This window comes from Pomacea canaliculata, linkage group LG7, assembly GCF_003073045.1.
Source record: "Pomacea canaliculata isolate SZHN2017 linkage group LG7, ASM307304v1, whole genome shotgun sequence".
Classification (NCBI taxonomy): Eukaryota; Metazoa; Mollusca; class Gastropoda; order Architaenioglossa; family Ampullariidae; genus Pomacea; species Pomacea canaliculata.
Window position 1 is genome coordinate 445,358 of NC_037596.1, and position 22,672 is coordinate 468,029.

At 38.5% G+C, this 22,672-nt stretch overlaps 1 protein-coding gene across 5 annotated transcripts in view; it reads right to left on the reverse strand.

Moving 5' to 3' along the window:
- Positions 1–507: 507 nt before the first annotated feature.
- The window catches only part of LOC112567797 (deleted in malignant brain tumors 1 protein-like), a 54,646-nt gene continuing 32,481 nt past the window's right edge, over positions 508–22,672 (reverse strand). For 3 of the 5 annotated variants that reach the window (XM_025244635.1, XM_025244634.1, XM_025244632.1), the window contains 12 exons: positions 22,043–22,190; positions 20,447–20,619; positions 17,874–18,021; positions 17,203–17,375; positions 11,706–11,853; positions 11,043–11,215; positions 7,226–7,373; positions 6,378–6,550; positions 5,133–5,271; positions 4,730–4,902; positions 3,971–4,228; positions 508–3,584 (listed from right to left, as the gene is read on the reverse strand). In XM_025244635.1, coding sequence (XP_025100420.1) covers positions 3,184–3,584; positions 3,971–4,228; positions 4,730–4,902; positions 5,133–5,271; positions 6,378–6,550; positions 7,226–7,373; positions 11,043–11,215; positions 11,706–11,853; positions 17,203–17,375; positions 17,874–18,021; positions 20,447–20,619; positions 22,043–22,190 — 2,255 coding nt within the window. In that variant the 3' untranslated portion in view covers positions 508–3,183. The remainder of the gene's footprint in view (positions 3,585–3,970; positions 4,229–4,729; positions 4,903–5,132; positions 5,272–6,377; positions 6,551–7,225; positions 7,374–11,042; positions 11,216–11,705; positions 11,854–17,202; positions 17,376–17,873; positions 18,022–20,446; positions 20,620–22,042; positions 22,191–22,672) is intronic. The other 2 variants (XR_003099884.1, XM_025244633.1) reach the window with 2 other exon arrangements.

Here is a 22,672-nt window from a genome sequence, read left to right on the forward strand (position 1 = left end):
AAGTGTCTGTATCTGTATCATTGCGAAGATTTGACGTCATCTGTTTATTCGTATGACGCACTCTGTGTGTCAGGCTTGTAAGGCTCTGTGTTTCTGAAACTGATGAAAAGAACATTTTGAATCTTTTCCATCTTTTCGTGGCAATCGGGTGCAGCACATTCTCGAGGCATGGTTCTCACTATGGAAACCACACGTCATAGTGTCACGTGACGGAAAACGAGACTTCGTGGAAGCAAGAAAAGAGTCCGTGTCATTTCTCTTATTAAACACAACATTCTGCTCTCAAAACATTCACGTTTTTTCCACAAGAACATACAATAAATAGACGAGAGTATTCAAAGTTTATCCTACTCTCGTTACGCATTCTAAGCAGTTTTATATTGCCTTTACAATCCCTTTCTTACAAATAACGAGGTACACATACATGTAGTTTTATGTCAACTTATTACTATACTACTGTCACATAAGGACTTTTAGTTTTGAATTGCAATGAAACAAATCCGCAATTTAAATTTGAAATTCATAGTACAGACTGATTTTTAGGCCTTGGTGGTCCGCCATATTTCTTACTTAAGTAAAGTGGTCCGCGGTCCGAAATACTTTGAGAACCACTGCTCTAATATTACAAAAGAGCGCGGCATGTAATTAAAAAATAAATCTTCGTGTTTTATGTATTTTAACATGATGCCTTATTTTCTTTCTTTTTATTTTTCTATGTATGATAAAATTTAGTGATTTTTTTGCTACTTGTCCATCACTGTGTACAACTTTTTTCTTGCGACCACCTAGAAATCTAGAAAATTTAAGCAATGTACCTTATACTGTCCATGAGTCAGTTAATGTTAATCTTTGGTTGTTTAATTTTGAAAAAAAAATAGTATAAGGTCTTAAGTTTGTTTCTCGATGTTCGGAAATAACACGCTAAGCTGTGTACTGTAAATATGACAGGTGGGTGTCACAGAGACGGAGTAGAATATGAGTTATAAAAACATCGAATACAGGTAAAAAGAACTGTTCCAAAAGAATGCTAGCAAGATGGCTGATCAGATTTGGAAAGATTGTTAGTGATTTGTTGTTGGGGAGGGTCATTTGTGTTAATTGAAGATGCAGTCTGATGTAAAGAGCATATGCTAATGAACACTAAGACCTTACTATTAGTAGGACAGCAGGAAGTACAGAAGAGTAATTATCTTACAGCTTAGTAAGATTTCGTAGGTTGGTTCTTTATCTCATTAGCCATCGTCTAAAAAAGTAAATTAGCCTGTAAGAGTTAACACATTATCATCTGCTGAAGGGAGATAAGCCTTCAGTTAACAGCCCAGCGTTCAAATAAAATTTTAAAATGTTCAACGGGTCTGATCAATTATGTTTTACACGCTAATCATTTAAACGTATATTTGCAAAATTGGAAACTGTTGTTTTTAACAAACAGAAAATCAAATAATTATTATTTCTCTTTTCTTCGCAAACCAGTAAATGTGTCAATACCGACGAAACAAGAAAGCTGTTGATTTGGTCTTCTAATTAAAACAAAGACGAGCAGATGACTTTAAAAACGCATTTGGAGACAGTCGGTCAGCCTATACATTTAATGTTTTTAATAATGTTGTACTTTCTCTTAAAGCATAAATTAACTATCAGCACAACTCAGTTTTAAATAATCGTAGTTTAATGATTACTTTCACCTTTTTTTCTAAGGTTATCAACGATGATTAGAGGATGGACCATCGCGATGGACGTTTCTGCTCTTCCTTTCTTTTTATTTTAGATTAAAGGCTGTGTAGTCAATTTTGTTTTGCTGTTAGCCGCAAATGACAAAATAAACTGGGCAGGAGAACAAACACGAAATGTGCATGGCACGCTAAAAAAAGAAAAAAACAAGAAAAAAAGAAAAAGAAAACAACGAAAGATTAACGTTTCAGAAAAAAAGTTGAATTCGCGAACAGTATTGGCATTATTATTGATGTGTCAATGATAAAAGACATTACATCAACGACTTAACTCATGCAGAGAAATATTTCACCACTACCGGTTTATGGAATCATTGGATTTTAGGTAAACAGAAGACACGAAACATGTTTGTCTTCTTTATGAATATTTACACGAATAATAATAAGAACAACATACTTACATACGCAGCAACACAAACCCCTCAATGAAGAAATACCGCAGAATAAATCTTTCCTCCAAGCAAATATCATCTCCACTGAAGACTTTTCCTTAACACAGCAGATTCTTGGCCTCATATGACCAATCGTTTGCCTTTAGGCTGATGGTGTGGTTGGTAGACAGTCCTTACCTATTGGAGAAATCTAGGTGTGGTGCGGAAACTGTTGTAGATACAATGAGACACATTATGCGCAGATCCAATTAAACACAAAAAACTTCGAAACCTGCTTAAACAACAATATTATTAGTTCATATATGTGTTATTTTATGCACAACATTATTAAACTCTTTTGTACATTCTTCAATGCGTTGACAACAAGTGGAAACATTCATTAAGATACACAAAAGTAAAGAGCTACAACAAAATCGCTAACTGCTACTAGTTTCTTTCAAATTGTTCTACACCTCATGCACAGTCTCCAGAACAAGTCTTTAGTTTAGTTTTATTTTCTTACCTCTGACATCTGACTGCTTTCTGGAAGTTGGGACAATCCAAAATGATTGAAAGAAAATCACATCAGTCACTGTAGACACGACACGCGCTGCGCTTGGCTCTACGAGTTTTGGTGGTCAAGCTGTGATGTTTGTGTTTGAAAAATGGATGTGAAAAGCAAGATAGTGGCTGAAAGGCTAAGAACAAATATTAAATTTAAATGATAGACACTGATGTCTAATTTTTTCTGTTCAAAATTTTGGCTTACTTAAAAATTGCTATCCGGCGAACGAGTCTTTTTTTAAAAGAAAGTGTAAGCACACAACAGAATGACTTCCATAAAGCATCGTAGTTTTGAACCCCTTAGTGCTATAACTTTTATTTAGATTCTTACTAAATTGATACTTTTGCGCTTTTGCATTGAGACTTACTATTATTTCATTTTGGTGATCGCTTCACTCGCAGCTGCTGTGCTTATCATGAGCAATTACTGTATATTATACTGTATATACAAAAAATGTGCTTAATCTACACAGTGTACGTAAGCTGCTGTTTAACATGAAATTATGAACAAGAATGATTTAGAACATCAGCATCTTCCATTTGATTTTAATTTGATATTTACTTTCCCTTTCAATATGTAATAGCATTAATAATAGTGACAGATGATGAATAAAACCTTTAACATTTATAATCAACCGGTGAGATGACTTCAGTGGGAGACGGTCATCACCATCAACTGTTTCAGTAGTCACAGTACAGGTGTAGGTACCACTGTGTCTGTTGTCTGCTGCTGTAATACTTAGTTCCCCGGTATCACTGCTTACTATTCCTCGCCAAGTAATGGAAGCAGAAGGTGGGTTGCTGTCAGCTTTACAAACAAATATGACATCCTGTCCCTGAGTGATCTCATAGAGGACTAGGTTTTCAGTCCTTGTGGTATTCACATTACTCATTGGTGATATTCTGATGACCGGCTCATCTGCAAAATTAGGAAACCCAAAGTAAAAAAAAAACCTCTACTAATCACTTAGCTGTTGTGTTATATTATAATCGATAAACAAATTTTACACGTTCATATTCCTAGTAATATTCACTCCTTTTTTTTTATTAATGTCAAGCTTTATTCATTATTAATTCAAAATCTGGTTTGATAGGAGTCAGAGAGAACAAGATGTTTGTCAATATCTGCACGTTACATCTTATGAGTGTTTAAAGAACTGATTGGCGTTATAATCGAGAAAAATGTTAGCAAGGAAATAATTGAACCTGTTCTTTTTTAAACTAGTGACCTTAACAAATAAATATAAGTAAAATAAGTGTATAAGTTTATTTTCTCGTAATTAAGTATCTTTTTAATGTACTCACAATAAACATTTAGTACGAGGCTATCACCAGATATATTTTTGACAGACGTTAAGTTGCATGTCACTCGTCTCATATTGTGTGTCCTGGTCAGAGGTTCAAAGATAAGAAGATCTCCATCAGGACGACCACCTGCTGTTTCTGACCAAACGGGCTTTTCTGCTATTGTGTAACTGTTTGGGGTCAAACACCTGAGAGTTGATTTGTTTCCAGCCATCAGCGGATACGAATCATTTGCAGACACGATATAAACAGAAGGGACTGGAGAATGAAAAGAAAATAGGATTTAAATAATTAGATGTTGTACACATACTAATCAGATGTTCTTTACAATGGCCCGTAAATAGCCTTTAGAGCTTGTGTAGTTTCATAAAAACACAAATATAAAGTGTTAGACTTTAAAGAAAGTTGATGTAGTTTTACTCTTTTTTTTTTTTGGAAGGGCGGGAAGATTGTTAGACGTCGTATATGGACATACTATTTTAAAATTAAAATTATTTTTTTTCCATTATCTTCATGTTCGGGGTGTGATTGTCATGACCTTATATGATTAACAAAAGACGTATCTCTCAGTGTTCCGGAAACACACACACACACACTTTATTTTAATGGAAATACATGCTTTGAGAAGTCTGGGGAGGGGCAAAGGATATTAGATCCTAAAACTGAGTTTGCTCCGTATTTTTAAAGTGAACGGCTAAATATTAAGCAGAGAAAGTAAAGTATATCAATAGAAAACATCAGAAGTATTTCATTTCTTACTGTCGGTGCAAAAGACTCCCACGTCACTGTCGTCACACTCACTCTTGTAGCCGTCTACATTCTGGCCGCAATGGAAAAGATTGTTCTCATGGCCCTCACAGGTAAAAGATACCTCTAGGACTGGGATTTTCCTAGCTTCATATAACAATGCCCCTGTGTGAACGGCTGCCCCTCTAAAAAAATTTAACAAACGGGTAAAGAAAAATGTCAATACAATTGCTCTTTGTCCCAACGGGCAAAGACGGTGACTTAAGGAGAAAAAAAAAAGTTTTCATTTGACTTAAGGTGCGTTTAATTATTTATTTTTTACATCGTCTCTCTTGTATTGGAGAATCTTTGTAGAAACTTTATTAGCGTTTTAATCAGTTTTGTGGACTTAAAGGGAAAGAAGCGTGTTTCTCACGTGGGTAGACGGAGTTGTCTGCACGCTACTGTCGCCGTCGTGACGTCAGACACGCAAACAGCTTGCCACGTGCTCCCGGTCTTCATTTCTACAAGGCCCAGGTCTTGTCTGGTGCGACTAGTGCCCGTCAGACGTAGCTCTGCCACAGGTAAGTACGTTTACACTTAGTAACATAAAACTTGTTCCATTCAGAGCATAGTTCAACAAAAAAATATTAGTGTTCACTATTATTGTGTCTTTTTAAAAGTAAGTACAGGTTAATATGAAATTTTACCACATCATGTACTTAATACATACTTCAACATGCATACTCACTTAGAAAGTCATTTAGGTATAATTTTTCTAAGTATTGCAGCCGGACTGACCCTCGCTAAAAGGCCAACACCTGCGCTAAATCAGTCCTTTCCTCTTTGGTCTTCCAGAGAAGAGGACCGAAGTTCCCAAGGAGAATTTTCCGCTAAAAATTCTAGCTCTCGTAAATCGGGTGCGTTTTCTAATCTTTACCTCACGCTGTGTTCTTTTTTTTTCCTATCCACTATGCACATGCACTCAGCCGACCTTAGAGATCACAAATGACCCTGCTTTACTTGCTCAGATTAAAGTACCTCTTCTATCAATTCCTCCGGATCTTCCTATGTATTCTTCTGTGCTGCTAATGTGTCACGACTACGCAGACAACACAAATCTCACTCGCGCTAGTGATACACGTTCACATCATTCACACGATGAAGACACACGTACGACACATTAGAATTCGTTGGCACTTTTCAGCTGACCAGATGCCTTGTGGCAAAATAGTACTTCTTACTTGCTCAGTCTCAAAGCTTTACTGTCTTACATTGTTGGACCGGTTACCGTCCCGGGAAAACAGGTTCGAGCACTAATTTTTGCCCGCTATTTATACCGGACAGTTTGGGTACTACGTCACCCGCTGTTGTCGTCCGTCTCGCGCGACCAAGCATGGGCAGGAAGGAGATGCGGGATGGAGGGAACAAGCGCTGTCAACTGTACACGCTGCCCTACACAAGCGCTCCCGCTATCATAAACTAGAAATTATGGATAGCAGGTCTTGTCCTCGTTTTGTCTCTTTGTTTTAATCCGCCTTTTTTGTCGTATCGACAGCAAAGGTGGGTTAAAGGAAAATAGTATTTTTTACTGTTCTTCAAATAATATTTAATTAACATTAAAAGTGTTCACGCAGTCAAGTATTTGCAATAAAACATGCTGTTAAATAACGTTTCTTACCTATGTCACAGACGATACCAACATCATTCGAATGCTTACAAGAGTTTAAATAAAACATGCTGTTAGAGCAGATTTCAAGATTAGTTTCTGTTCCTTTGCAGTTCAGCTCATCGAGAAAAATGTGGCCTGACCCTGCTCCATAAACAACAGAACTCACAGCTGCTGCTCCAGTACTGTATGTAATCACAGAAAGATCGTGGTTATACTTATTTTTTATATAAAATACAAATACAAATTTCAAAGCTTAAGTATATATAATGCTGAATTCTAATTTTATGGAAGTACAATGATTCTGTTCTTGTCCATTATGGATTAAACTTACAAAGTGTGTTTGTGTGTGTGTGTGTTTGTTTGATAGGTGTGTGTGGGTCTGTGTGTTTATGCTTGTTTGGAAATCATTGTTTATGATAATACTTAATGTAAGTATCCCATGTATGATGTATTTGTGCAGGTATGAATTGAAGTTTGTATGTTTTGAGGTGAAATACTTTTGCTCGGACTCGATACTGTGATTACGAAGAGAGACAATTCGTGTCGTTTGAAGTTTGCAGTGAAGGGGAGATTAACACTGCGGTGGAGCTAGTGGTCACGCTAACCAAGGTATACAGAACCATAATCTAAGAATCTTTAGAAAGGATCAGAGACAATGATGTGGAATTTAACAGATATCACCCAGAAATGTTTTCGCCAGTATATAGATTTATAGTCGCAAAAATGTCGTCCCAATTCGTTGCATTAAAAAAAATGCTTTAGAGTTTGACACATTCAAGAACATCATTTGATCTAAAATAGAGAAAAGGAAGTAAAAGATGCAGAAGGTTAACACCTGTGTTTTAGTAGCAGTTTACCTGTTGAATCCTAGCATCCTGCAGGCTACCTGCGCCTCTTCCTGTCCAAATCCTCTGTCACACACTGTAGTCCATTCCTGGTTAAACAAGATCTCAAGTCGCCCCGCCGCAGATGTACCGTGAACCAACCGCGCAGACATATTGTTGGCTGACAAGTTTAAACAAGAAAATAGTATAGGTAGTGATTGATAGTGATTACTTGTGGCATGGAGCAATCTTTACACTACTAACATCGCGCTCCAGTTATAACGTTGGATAATAGTTTCCCGAAAGAGATTATTTTTTTTTAATTATGATGAAGTTATCTATTAAAATGTTTCTAAACATATGTCGAGGTCCCTTACGCAGCTGCTAAGGTAGATTAATGTAATCGTTGTATTAACAATAAAATGTATATCCACACTATAAGAGCAACTGTATTCATCACGTTACACTTATGTCTCCGAAATGGTGCCAAAAGTAAGAGCGTCTGTTCCGATGACAGGTATACTTAACCCTCTGTTGGCCTTAAAATTAGTAAAGCATTAACCACAAATACTAATTTGCCATGCATTTGATTGTGACAAATTACACACGGTGGAAAATCGAATGCATATGTTATTAAAACACGAAAATCAGGGTAATTAACATGAACTGCAAATTACAAAGGAAAAAAAATAGTACAGTCGGACCTCGATAAGTCGAACTCAAAGGGAACCGAAAAAAAATTCGACTTTCGGAGTTTTCGAGTTAGGGAAAATGGTGTTATAGGCGCAAGTTAATCAGGGACAATGTTTTTCCGGCTTAATTACTGTATTATATCCGTTTATTAAATTATCGTTTTATAATGATGCATGTAGTACAGTACAGTACTATCGAACAGTACAATCAAATGAGGACTGTAACTTTTTCTGCGATTGACAAAGTTTTTAGCTGACGCTTACCACTCGCCATGTCCGCGGCACGTACCGCACGTGCACAACCACACAGACACCGACCCCAACTTTAGTCAGTGCTCGTCCCGATAAGAGACTGACAAAGATGAACGGAAAATGGGGTAAAAGCGTCTTTCTTGAGACATTTGGAACATTGGAACAGTTTGAGACATAGTTGCGTCTGGTTGGTGATGACTCAACATTTGACTAACGGAGGTTGGAAGCCAAAAAACTTCGAGTTAAGGAGATATAAAGTACATTGGTCTTATGGAGTTTGGCCGGGAACTAACAATTAATTCGATATAGGGAGGTTTTCAACTTAGGGAAGGTCGACTTATCGGTCTGACTGTATTGTTACGAAAAATACAAATAGTGGTATGCATCGCAAGATCTGTTCAGACTGTTTTTCCTAAATCTGGAAAAAAACAAACACTGAAGGCTTATCGTTTTGATAAGCCTACATTCTGCTATTTTCACAAAATGGAAGATTATTCAGGCTGACAAATTATGACTTATGCCGAGCGAATAATTAATAATACAAGCTATGCATGAGTTCCACATGAAAATTTCTCAAAACAAACCATAGGTGTCTCCAATTTTTTTCATTCGATCTTCGGCAAAAGAAGCAATGCTGGCACCTTGAATGCAACGGAGTTGCATTCCGTGCAGCTGTTGAAGCCTGGGAAAGTGATGGAGATCATGTATAGTTTTCCCTTTTTTAGGAACATTTTTTTCCATAGATTTTCAAAGTCCAAAACGTTCCTCGCCCAGTCAAATCAGAAAGATTCGCCGTCACCTTGTTGTAGAAGATTGCCATATTCTCAGTGTTGTCCATAGGAATGGGAATCCCATGGGAATCCCATGGGAAACGTCCCATGGGATGGGATGGGATGGGATGGGATGGGATGGGACAGCACACATTTGTATTTCCCATGGTAGTCGATACTTGATATTTGAAAATAAATTTACTGTTATTTCATTCATCAAGGATTTAAATCTTTCCTCTGAATCATCTGTTGTATGTGAAGTAGCAGGAATTATAGAACAAAAGCCGAAAAGTGGTTTTCAGTGTTGTCCATAGGATTGTTAATACCATGGGAATCCCATGGGAAACATCCCGTGGGATGGGACGGGATGGGACAGGCATAAATTGCCATGGGATGGGATGGGACGGGATAGAAAAATATGTCCCATGGACAACCCTGCATATTCTTATCTTGCTTTTTGTGGTGTAGCAGTAAACGAGTTTGTCCATTCCACAACAGCAGCTTCGATTCGAGACTCTTTCTTCAACTGCATGAAATTCTTCATCCATTTTATAGTGATGTCATAAATCGCTACAGTAATCATCATGCAATGAGGAAGAAACTTTTGTGGTGTCCACCACTACGAAAGACAGTTTCTCGATTGAAAAAACAGAAGAAATTGACACCAAAATAGGTTCTAAAGAGAAGCTATGAGTAATTAACAGAGATAAGAAGGTAGGTAGTTATAATAGCAACTAGGCAGAAGGCGTCCTGCTTGCCCGGTACTGGGAAAAAGCTGTCTAGGGGACGGCTACTGTCATCTGCTCAAGCAAAGTTAGTGGATATTATCAATATTATTACAATTTCCACTACTACCTTTATCACCAGTTTTCACCAATCTAATTCTCAAGTGATTCTTCTCAAGGGATTCATTCAGCTATTCATCCAGCCACCTGTTAAACAGCCATCGTGCACTTGGCCTTTGGGACTCTTTATTCTTGTCATCGCCCTACATCACTTATCAAGGCAACACGGTCGTGGCAAGAGTTTGGCAGACCAGTGACAGTGACGTGATAGTGTCCATGATCGGTGTCGCAGGACACTGAAGCAGAGAACTCATCGTCATCACCACCCGAGTTTCATTTATTTCTCGATGCTTTCACTTTAGATATTAAATGTGTTGATTTTTGGTCGGCCCTTTTCTTTATTTAGAAACATAGAAGAGGAGTAAACTGTTGGCGTGGTCTCACGTACTTACCACAAACAACCACTTCAGCACTCCTCACTAAAACATTACAGAGTGTTTGCCTCCATTTGTCATTAATAATGACAATGTAGTCTATCTGACCTCCTCCCAAGTGACTTTGCAAAAATCATACAATCTTCTGCTATTGTCAGATAAAAAAATATAGATTTCTCGTGGTTATTAATCTTTCTTTGTACTTGCTGCCTATTCTAACATTGAAATTGCCCTCTATTATTATTACATCATGGGTAGGGATGTTTTTCCATTGCTGCATGTAATCTATTGTAGGAATATTCTTTGTCGTCTTCCTCTGCCTTATCTGTTGATCAGATCAGGATAAAAAACTCGATGAATTTGGAGTTGTTTGCGACATACAACAGGCTATTTTCAATATGGATCCAAATGAAGGAAATTTTCATCCCTAAAATGTCAAAGTTAATTTTGCAACATTTTAAACTTTAATAATTAAAGTCAGCATTCTTGGTAGCTACCTTGTAGACAGCTTGCTCATCCTCAAAATCTCATTTAAAACAGTGTGGACTAAACAAGAACTAGTGCTTACGGACTAAGCTACCTGGTCGCCAATTTATATTCCTAAACCATACGGTAATTGGCACCAACGTGATCATCAGGGGTTAATGTTTATGGGAGACCTGGCCAAAAATCGTATATGGTAACCCTTCCACGCTTGGTAGTTTACTCTTTGTTTGCTTGTCGTATTGTGGTGTGTTTTCGCAGTATAGTTTTTCTTCCTTACATTTTCTTTATATTGTGTGATATTTCTAGATAATATGTTGCAAGATTCTTGAATTTGACGCACCCATCTGCACTTTGTTAAAAATGTGAAAGGCTTAGCTGCTTTTAGAAAGCACAATGTAATAACTGCTATAGAGTAGAAATGAGTATCTTACTGATGTTACAGACGACGCCAACGTCTCTTGAGTGGTTACACGCGTTGGTGTACAGGCCACTATGCTGGCATTGTGTTAGACTGGTTTCTGTTCCCTGGCAGACCACGTTGTTAAGCAGAATGTGACCTGAAACTTGTCCATATAAACGAGGGCTGACAGCTGCTGCTCCACCACTGTCGGTAAATAATTGTTCGCTATGTAATTATAAGAGATGCAATCCCCTTTATGTATGCGTCAATGTACTAATCAATGCCACAGAAGCAAAACATTACAATGAAGTGTCACTCTTTGTCGTTTATTTTCTTTTTTGCAACTTTTGTGAGATTTGTAATTTGTTTACCGGTTTGTTAGACTCTAAAAGTTACTTTAAACATTGCACACGGCTGTATTTTTTCTGTTAAAATACTCCACCCATATATTTATGCTAAGGTGGTGTTTAGTCAGATAACATACATCAAGATTCTTTAAATTGTGTCCAGATATCAGGTGGCAATGGAAACAAAATCTTTAAGCACCACGACTTCAAGCTGTTAAAATATTGCAGAATCTTTATATTTAGGAGCAACACAAGTGACACCTTAATAATGTAAATAGTCTTTGAGTTTGAAAAAATATTACACTTCGCCTTATCTTATATGCTTTAAAGAAAGAAATCTTAAACACCTTTTGAATCCTAGCATCCTGCAAGCTACCTCAGCCTCTTCCTGTCCAAACTGCTTGTTACACACTGTGCTCCATTCTCCGTTGAAAAATATCTCTAGACGTCCTGCCTGTGAAGTGCCGTTAGCCAGATGTGCTGTCATCTGGTCAGCTGGAAATTTTTCAATATTCGAAATTACATTTGTAATCATTCGGTAAAGCAGACAAGCGATTTATGTCACACATTGTTGGGGCTTGATTGACGTTGACATGAAAAAAATATATTAGAGAGAGAGAAAGAATGAGAAAGACTAATTGGACTACATAAAAGGACACACTAAAATACCTATGTACACGTTAATCAAAATTTGACATTGTTGACGATTTTCTGTTGCTTAACTGATTCGAGTACTTAATCATCCCATAGGTCTCAGAAAAGACTTTTCTTAAACAATACATATGGGGTAGGCACATTATCTCGATTTTTTCAAAATTTTTCTCTTTTCTGATCATTCACAAAGCTGATACAAATATAGTAAACTTATCTATTAAAATAGTTACCAATTTTTACCTAGCCTATAATCAGTATTGCTATTTCTTTTTGCAGATGATTTATGTTTAAAACCTGTTACTCGGACAGATTTGCAAAAATCCAGTAAAACATCATGAGTTCCCCCTTTAACTACTTAGACCTAAATGTGAGGCTGGGTAAAACTAATAGGACAGAACTACTTAAGTAAGCTCAATGATAATAAATAAATAGTAATAATAGAATTTATATAAAATATTTCCAGATTTCGGCGATCTCTATGCTCTTTTTAAAAAAGAGACCGGTATACAAAGAATTATATCACAATCAGACAGGCTTATACATCGACATGAATGCCGAAAGCATTGGAGGAACATTTAAGAAACAGTACACCTGACAACACTTGCTATTTTCGACAAAACTATCAAGCCTAGAAAGAATTCTTTTAACATTATTGATGTACGGAGAGATAGAGGCATGACAAGAGAAAAAAAAAAAAAGACCAAAAAAGCAACACAAAAAAAGAGCGACAGCTGAACGTCTCCAGTCTTATGTGTGAAGAGATAATAAGCATAGGAAAATGAACTTGACCTACGGGCTACAATAAACTACGACACAAGCTCAGCTAGACTGGAACTAAGGCATGAACACCACGAAAGACAAGTAAATAGAAATAGCAATCATAGGAATCTATCCTACAATACTGCTAGCGATGTCGATGGTGCACGGCTGAGAAAAGACCACACAGTAAGTCGAACAGTGTCACAAACCTGCTGTGTAATTTATCTAATTTTTCTTTTTAGCCGGGAAGGGGACAGAAAACGTAGCTGGAGGGGGGCGGTGTGAAAGACCACCCGCTCCACAACTGGTCAACAGAGCGATCCCGTGGTATCGAGGTCCAGCTCAACAGGCACGGTACCGCGGGACACAGCCTAGACCGCGGCACAGTCCAGTTCAGTACTGCTGACTATTGTAAGACTACCATGCTCTCACATTCTATGACTTGATCAAGCTATAAAATTTAATTAAAAGACACTATTTAGCTGTTGTACGTTGATTTGACTATCTCATCAAGGATATCTCATCTGACTGATCGTATATAAAAAAAGCCACCAAAAAAACAAAAACAAAACCTATTTTATATAGAAGCACTTACACTTCAAACACAGAAGATAATAAAATACAATATATAAGAAGTATGTTATTGGTATCATGGTTAGTGCAAGGGCCTTTGATTGGTTAGCACCGAACAGTCTTTCGATGGTCTTTACTTACATGAGGTCAGCGGTACTGAGCTGGACAGGGCCGCGGTCATAGACTGTGTAGCGCGGGACCGTGTCTGTTGAGCTGGACCTCGATACCACGGGATCGCTCAGTTGAACAAGCGTGGAGTGGGTGTTTTCCAAGTAGAAATCAGGGCCGACTCTTGTGACCAGAGCAACGTTTCCAATACACTGCCAGGAGTTGATCGTGGGTTCGCAGGGACAAGGTTACTCCGGGTGTTGAGCGGGCTAATGCTTTATTGGCCTGTCCCTATCCCACGTCTCTTGTCTGACTGGAGTAGCTGACAACGTGGTGCGAAGATTTGAGTTGCGAAGTCCTCTTCTTGATGCACACCCTCCAAGACAGGGGTGGGCAACTTCTCCGGTCGGCGGGCCGGATATGGGGAAATGAAGTCCTTGGCGGGCCAAATTACTGGATCAATACCTTAATCGCGTATTTATCTACCTATGCAAGGAATAAATCGTGTTTAATGTAAACTTTAATTTTAAATCATAGAGACCGAAAACAGTATTTAATGATGTTAAGGTAGTGTACTTCAACAGCTGCTGAAGTCAATGAGACAGCTGCGGTCGATCAAAGTTGTCAGCAAGTTGCTTGAACTCTGGCTGCATGTTGGATGTAGAAATCCTCAGTAAAGACTGCACGTGAACATCAGTTAGACTGGAACGCAGATTTGTCTTGGTAATGTTCATGGTTGAAAATGTTTGCTCACAAATGTATGTAGACCCGAACAGAACAAGTAGTTTCATGGCCATCTTTCTCAGGTTGGCAAACTTGGACTCATTCAGTGACGCATAAAATTTGTCAATGCTTTCAGACTTGAATTTCTCTTTCAGTGTAGTCACACTGCAGGTCAGTCAATTCCAGCTGTAGAGCATCCGGCACCTTTTCAAAGTCAGTTGTAAACGGGGATGACAAGATATCAAACTCAGCAGCAAGTTTCTGGAAGTCCGCAAAACGACGAGCAAATTCATTGTCTAGTGTAGATATCATATTGGTGTATTTCTCAGTTGACATCATCTGGGCTGCCATAGTCTCCAGTGTTGGAAAGTGTGTTGTGATATTCTGACAAATTCACCATCACTGAACGATTTGCTGTGCTTGGCAATTACGTTGTATGCGACCACAAAGCTGGCATGAGTAGCAGCTTTCTGGGCTACTTTGGTTTTTACGAATACATTCTGCTGCTTTACAAGTTTTCTGTCCAGTTCTGTTGCTCTTGTTTGCCGGTCCGCTGCTGATAAAGTACTGCCATAGCCTGCATGTTTCGTCGCATAATGGCGGCTAACGTTGTACTCTCTCAATACGGCAACACTTTCACTGCACAACAAACATACTGCTTTCTTGCCGACTTCTAAATCTAATTCTAACTGAAAACAAAGAATCAAAAAACAAAGAAAACAAAGAACCAAAAAAATAACTAACAGTCACTATTATTCGAAGCAGTAAGCAAGTAATTAGTACATGTAGTGGGAGATTGCGGCAGAATGTGGCCGCGGGCCACATTATCATGTAGGACCAGAAACAGTCTGCGGGCCAGTAAAAATCCCGTCGCGGCCCGTATGTTGCCCACCCCTGCTCCAAGAGTTAGTAGCGAAAAGTCTTGAATTTGGGTCGCAACCCAATATTAAAACGCTGGCTTGTGGTCATGCATGCATTCGATTGGTCAGTCATACCACATGACATACCATTACAACCAGTCACGCATCAGCTAGTATAAGACAAGGTTCCCTGCCTTCTGGCAAAACGTTTTGTAATCCTGCGCCGAAATGTCTTGTTTTTTCTTGGCTAGCTCGCGTTGTGACAAAATTGTTCTCCAAATCGTAATTAAGGGAAGTATTGTCTCTCTAAGGTTCGTCTGTTACAACACTAGCGCCCTGCGGCTGCTTCTGGTCTAAGTCATATGTACGCCGTGACGTGAATGGTATTTTAATTAGCGAAGATACGCCTGAAGCGATGACTGCTCTTACGTAACCGGCCGTAATGCCCTTTGTCTGTCGGTCAGTTTAACCGTGCGTTCGCCTGTCTTGGGAATAGAGCAATAGTGTACAACCTACACTATAGCTCTATCCCTCCTCTTTCGTAACAATTAGAGTTATTGAGACTTAAAAAAACCCCACACAAACAAGCACTAAAATCTAATGACTTTTTCAACCTACCGAAAGAACTATGGCATAATCTCATTTCATTAGTAGCATAAATAGCGACAAGCCACCCAAAATCTAGACAGGTATAGGACAGGCAAATTGCACAACATAACCACTAATCTAGAAGTCCAAAGAAAATCTTGGGAAACACACACCAACAGATAGGCTTTGACCTTACCAAGTATAGCATAGAGCAGGGATGCACAACCTACGGCCCGCGGGCCATATCCGGCCCGCGACGCGGTGCCATCCGGCCCGCGAAACTTCTGCCCACAGTGCAGGAAATCGGCATGTTAGTAATAAAAGAAGACCTTAAAAAACGAAAAAAAGGAAGAAGAAGTATTTATCCCCACGTAGGGGCGTCTCTCAATCTTTTTTTCGATGGACGAACATTTCGATTCAGTGTTCTGACTTGGTGTCTCTACGATGCAGCCGGACATTCAGAAGTTGGTTTCGGGAAAACAACTTCAAATATCCCACTAATTACTACATAATTAATGGTAAGTACAACTTGTTTCTAATAAAAAATGGTATCTGCTCTATTTTTTGTATTTTTGCGGTGAAGTGGCCCGCGACACGGTTGTCCGAAATGGATATGGCCCGCAGGCCGAAAAAGGTTGTGCATCACTGGCATAGAGAGTTCACTGCTTGCTTTGAATCTTCGATTCAGGTTAGAAGTGCTAGGCCAAAGTTTTCTTTTGAGGTACTAATCGGCGGTGTTAATTCACAAGGTCAGAGTCAGAGCGAGACAGAAGTGTCCTGGAAATGTCAACCCTTTTGCAGTTTCTGCTTTGGCGTCAGCATTCTTAGTAGCCATCATGCAGACAGCCTGCTTATTCTCAAAACCACAGTTAAAACAGTGTAGACTAAACCAGAACTAAGGCTTATGGACTTAGCTATCTGTTGGACTGTCAGACATGTATCATTCAAAACCAACAGGTTTTTGGCACCTATGTGATTAAATGTGGTTGATGTTTATGAGCGACCTGACCGAGAGTCATCTATGCTGATCTTGCCAAGCTTGAATTCAGCAGCCAAAAGTTTCATAGAGAGGAGAGTCTTAACCAAGTGTCTGTACCATGTCCTCATGTATTTCCTTGGGTGTCATTCCTTTCTTTGGGAAAAAACTTTATAACTGCTGGGGTCTTTGTTTTGTCAAGTTTTAGATTTGTCGCAAAGTATTTCATTGGTATTGGTTTCTTCCAGTTATATAAGGAGTGGTGGTGTGTTACTACAACAAAAATATTCAGCTATGGCTTTTCTTTTTGAGTGAGGTTTAGAACTTATTAAAAACCATCGTAAGATTTACAGTGAATACTTTACTCTTTGCTTGCTTGTGTTGTCGCAGGATAGTTTTTCTTGCTTACATTTGCTTTATATTGCATGATATTTGTAGATGATAATTCGCTACTTATTTTTAAAGCTGTTTCATTCTGTCTGCGCACATGTTGCGTGAACTTGGCGCATCCAGCTCTACTTTATAAAAAAACGTTTTAAAGGTTTGGCTGCTTTTAGAAAGCCAAATGTCATAATTGCAACATTATAGACTCGAGTATCTTACTGATGTTACAGACGACGCCAACGTCCTGCGAGTGATCACAGTAGCTGGTGTACAGGGGGTCATGCCAACATTGTTCTAGACTGGTTTCTGTTCCCTGGCAGGTCACGTTGTTAAGCAGAATGTGACCCGAACCTTGTCCATATCTACTGGGGCTGACAGCTGCTGCTCCACCACTGTTGGTAAATAATGGTTCACATGTAATTATAAGAGACGCGACACCCTATATGTTGACATCAATGTATTAATCAATGCCACAGAAGCGAAACATTACAATGAAGTGCCACTCTTTGTAGCTTATTGTTTCTTTTTCTTTTTTGCAACTTTTGTAAGATTTATAATATGTTTACCGCTTCGTTAGACTCTAAAAGTTACTTTAAACATTGCACACGGCTGTATTTTTTCTGTGTTAAAATACTCCACCCATATATTTATGCTAAGGCGGTGTTTAGTGAGATGACATACATCGAGATTCTTTAAACTGTGTCCAGACATTAGGTGGCAATGGAAACAAAATCTTTAAGCACCACGACTTCAAGCTGTTAAAATATTGCAGAATCTTTATGTTTAAGTGCAACACCAGTGACACATTGATCATGTAAATAGTCTTTAAGTGTGCAAAAATATTACAGTAGCCTTCTCTTATATGCTTTAGAATGGGAAACCTTACACACCTTTTGAATCCCATCATCCTGCAAGCTACCTCAGCCTCTTCCTGTCCAAATTGCTTGTTACACACTGTGCTCCATTCCCCGTTGAAAAATATCTCTAGACGTCCTGCCTGTGAAGTGCCGCCAGCCAGACGTGCTGTCATTTGGTCAGCTGGCAATTTTTCAATATTTAAAATTAAATCTGTTATTAGTCGGTAAAACAGACAAGCGACATTATGATTTATGTCACACACTGTTCCATGTGGTCGTATTTATGGGCTTGTATGATAAAAAAAATACAGAGAGAAAAAAGAGAAAGATGTTTTAATCGGATCATGAAACGAACACTGTAAAATGGGTATGTAGGGGGCGAAGGGAAATGGTGTTTCACGCCGTGCCAGAAACTATGGCTATATCATGGCAAGGCAGCCAGCCCTGTAAACAGATGCCACATGCTGAGCAAGAGCAGCATGCCCGAGACGAGAGTTGAACCCAGGACAACCAACCTTCACTGTATTGGTGACAGGCGCTAACCGTTGCGTCACCGGACCGCCCGAAATAGGTATGTAGTAAATCAAAAAACGACATTGTGGAAAGTACTTAAAAATTCTTGCTGTCTATTTACTGATTCGAATACTTAATTGTCCTATGGGTCTCCAAAAAGACATTTCTCAAACTATACGTTTGGGGTAGGTACGTTATCTTGATTGTTGTCAAACTATTTTTCTTTTCTGATTATTAACAATGCTGATACAAATATAGTGAGCTTATTAATTAAAGCAGCTATCAATTTCACCTGGTCTAAAAGCGCTATCGCTGCTTCTTTATTCAGACGGCTTATGTTTAATACCTCTTACTCCAGCAGAACTTCAAAACTTAATTAAAACATAATAAAACCCCTCTTCAACATTTTAGACCTAAATGTAAAGCTGGGTAGAACTAGGAAGGGAGGATTACTTGAGTAAGCGCAATAATAATAAATAAATAGTAATAAAAGGGTTTATATAAAACACTACAACATGGAGGCGATCTCTATGCTCTTCACGTGCTGTCATGTGTTAAGCTCACAATGTTACAGCATAGACACATTATCTTTATCCCAAACTTAATTTGTTGGATGATACATAATACAAAAGCATAAAATGACGATGAGTTCGTAATTAGTAGCTCATAAAGATTAACTGTGTTTTGATTTTGCACCTTGTCTGATAATGTTAAACTGCATCAGTTGTTTAAAAATGAACACGAAATATTTTACATCAAAAGCATTCGACATACTATCCCGGATCTCCGTGTATAATGTATCACCTGTGTCCAGTCAATTAACACCAATGACTTAGACTTGAACATTAAACACTTCATAACTAGTTACAGAAGATGACACATCAGACTTGAGAAGAACAGTACGATTTTGCTTTCCGCCCAAACGTGTTGTTTATTGAGAGACCTATAGGATGACAGGTGTGCAGCCAGGTTGCAACTGTTCCTGTTCATACCACAGGTACAGTTGTGTAACGGATATAACGAAGAGATTGGTCGTGAAACCAAGCGGAGTAATCGTGTCTGTGGCGCTGATTGGATAAAAGAATACGGAATGAGAAATAAATAAAGATCAACAGAGGGGCGTGCATTAAAAAGATGAGATTTAACAACCTCATAAAGAAAATGTCTAATAAATGCTCTTTAGTAAAGAGCGCCATAACCAGTGGCATACATTTCGCTCACAATCAGCATTAAGAAAAGTGAATTTGTATCTGATACCATGTGTTCATTGTCTCTTCAACTGAAGGAGTGGGTGATTCACTTTTCAGCCTCTACACTATTAAATTTTGGACACATCTTTGTGTTGCGTAGCTAAACAAATTACAGATGATATGATACTAGTTTATTGGCGACAGTATGAATAATCTCTGCCATGCCTTTCATTTCGCTTTAAGAAGTTAAATTTGTGGTTTGAAGAAAGCCTTCTACTGCTCATTTATTTTTCTAAAGAAAGATTTAGGGTCTCTGGCTAATTCCTATACATAAAACATTCTGTCCATAAAGACGCCAAAAGTGTTCTGCGAAAACCTGTTTCTGTTGAGGAACCGAAGGATTTCCCGGCAGAGCAACCCTGTCCCCAAGTTCGTTTACTGACGCCCGAGCTCAAGTGTCTTAACTATTAATTTATCTGTGACTGTGTAGTTTTATTACTTGATGTTGCTTCAAACAAAAAATATATATTTCAGTTGTTAACAGCAATAGACGCTAGAAAATATTGTTTTGTATACTGTTAATGGTATTCTCGTTAATCAAGTTTGTAAAGGCAGCATATAACAACTCCTTGTGTCATATTTAAATTCTCGTCTGTCGAAGAAACTTAAAGAGAAACGGGACGTCAATCTGTCTGGCGTAAGTTTCTCCCCTTAGGCTACCTGTTACTGATGGTTTCATATCTTTAAAAGAAATAACAATAATAAGTCTTACACACTCAGAAACAAACTTGATTCTTTAACCTAATTCACAAAAACGTAATAAAAAATTATTAGAAACAAGGTATTAAACATAAAAAAATACTGGAATAACTTTAAATATTTAATTATTACTGTTGTACGTACTAATATTGCACATGACGCCGACATCATACGAGTGTCCAAAGTATTGTTTGTAGAAACCCGAGTGTTGACACTGCTCCAGGCTGGTTTCGTTCCCCACACATTGCAAGACATCGAACAGAATAGGACCAGAGCCTGCTCCGTACTTTGCTGAACCCACGGCTACTGCTGTTGTGCTGTCCGACATCAGAAACGAGAACGGGAAAATAAAGGCATGAAACATACAGACTTTTGAAAATTATTTAAGATGAAAGTGTGTAAATACACACACATGTTCCCACATGCAAACGGAAGCTTTGCAAAGGAGCAGAGCGTGATAGACGGCGAAAACATGGTTAAGTGTACTTCCATGCCAAGACATGTTACAAAAGAACTCTGTAAAAACGATTTTGTATTTCTATTTCTGATTAAAGATTACTGCGAAGTCGAGTTTGATGTTGAAAAATAACACCTTTCCGTTAGTCGATTCTTAGAATTAACTGAAGACTATGTTTCAAAAATAAGGAGTAAGAATTAACCGTTTTAAGATATAGACATTTGTGTCGTGCCATAACATGCTTAGATTGTAAAAAATGATATCTGGCCATTCTAGGAAAAGTCTTTAAGTAAGTGTAGTTCTCTTCTACCACAGTGTCTACAGTTTAGTCCCGTTCTACTGTCACTGTTACTTTTCGAATAAATAAAGAACGACCTACTGCTTCTCGAGTAAGAATTTTGTCAAGAGTTCTCTACCGTGTACTGTCGTTAAAGGGATTCTAAAGGCGAACTAAAACTGCTTAGAATCGCGTAAAGAGTAGGATAAAGTTGAATCTATTCTATATGTGTGTTCATGTGGAACATATTGAAGGTTTTTTAGTAGAATGTTGTGTTTAATAAGAGAAATTACACGGGACTCTTTTTTTGCTTTCACGAAGTCTCGTTCTCCGTCACGTGACCCTATGACGTGTGGTTTCCATAGTGAGAACCATGCCTCGAGTATGTGCTGCAACCGATTGTCACGAAAAGATGGGAAACGAGTCAAAATTTTCTTTTCATCAGTTTCCTAAAGACAATGTGATAGAAAAAGAGTGGGTCATACCAGTAGAAAGGCTCGATCCCAGTACGAAAAAGCTTTGGGAGCCCAAAGAGTGAGACGTGTTATGCTCCAAGCAATTTTGATTGTAGATTTGTTTGGACATCACTAATCCAACGCAAAATCTTCCCATTGGCCTCAGACACTTCATGTCAGAGACTGACGTCATAAGGAGACAAGTCTTCCATCTCGGGAAGCTATCGCGATTACTCGGAGGAAGGACACAAGGGTCGATTTCACTGGATTTTTTCGATTTTTATAAACATCGGCAACCGAAATAGTGCTAATAAGTAGTAATTAAGTGAGAAACGAATCCTTTATTTCTCCTATAGTGCTTTCGTGCTCTGTAATTGTAACTAAATATATTTTTGAAACGTTTGACCGTCGCCACAGCCTTATCACAAGCCTTGAGTATCCCTTTAAGTCGAAAACTAACCATAAGGATAAAACCCTCCTATCAAACAAAAGTGTTCCACTGGAAAAAAGAAGATAATAGCCTTTAAATCGTTATGGGTCAGACTACATACCTGTAGAATCCTAGCATCCTGCAGGCTACCAAGGCCTCTCTCTGTCCAAACCTATTGCCACACACTGTGCTCCAAGTTCCATCGTACAATATTTCTAGACGTCCTGCGTCTGCTGTGCCACCAACTACACGAGCTGACATCTGCTGGGCTGTAATTGAACAGGTTTATAACACAGGGAATTAATATATTTCGCTAAGCTATTTATTATTATATAGACAAGATTTTACTGTAAATGTTTTTAATTAACGCAATGGCCAAGCTTTTTAGTCGCTGCGTTTGTTCAGGTATCTTCGAGAAAGGGTTATAGTAAACTAGATTAGCAAGTATCTGTCTGTTTAGTACTACTATAGTTTAGTAGGCAGTTTTAATCTTCTGCCCCTAATATTGCTGCGGTAGATGACGACTATGCAGAAGTATAATAAAGACCCCGTTGTGGAGCATGGCCAGGATAAAGGAGAGCGACCCGAAGGGTATTAAAGAGTAACTTGGTTTTGGGGTTGCACTTGACAGCTACCCGCCGGACTTGAAAAGGCACCTCTACAGACAAAAATTCAAAGGCCTAGAGGAAGTTGTCAACATCGCAGAACTTTATGATATCAGCGAAAGTAACTACACGCTTGAGAACAGGTA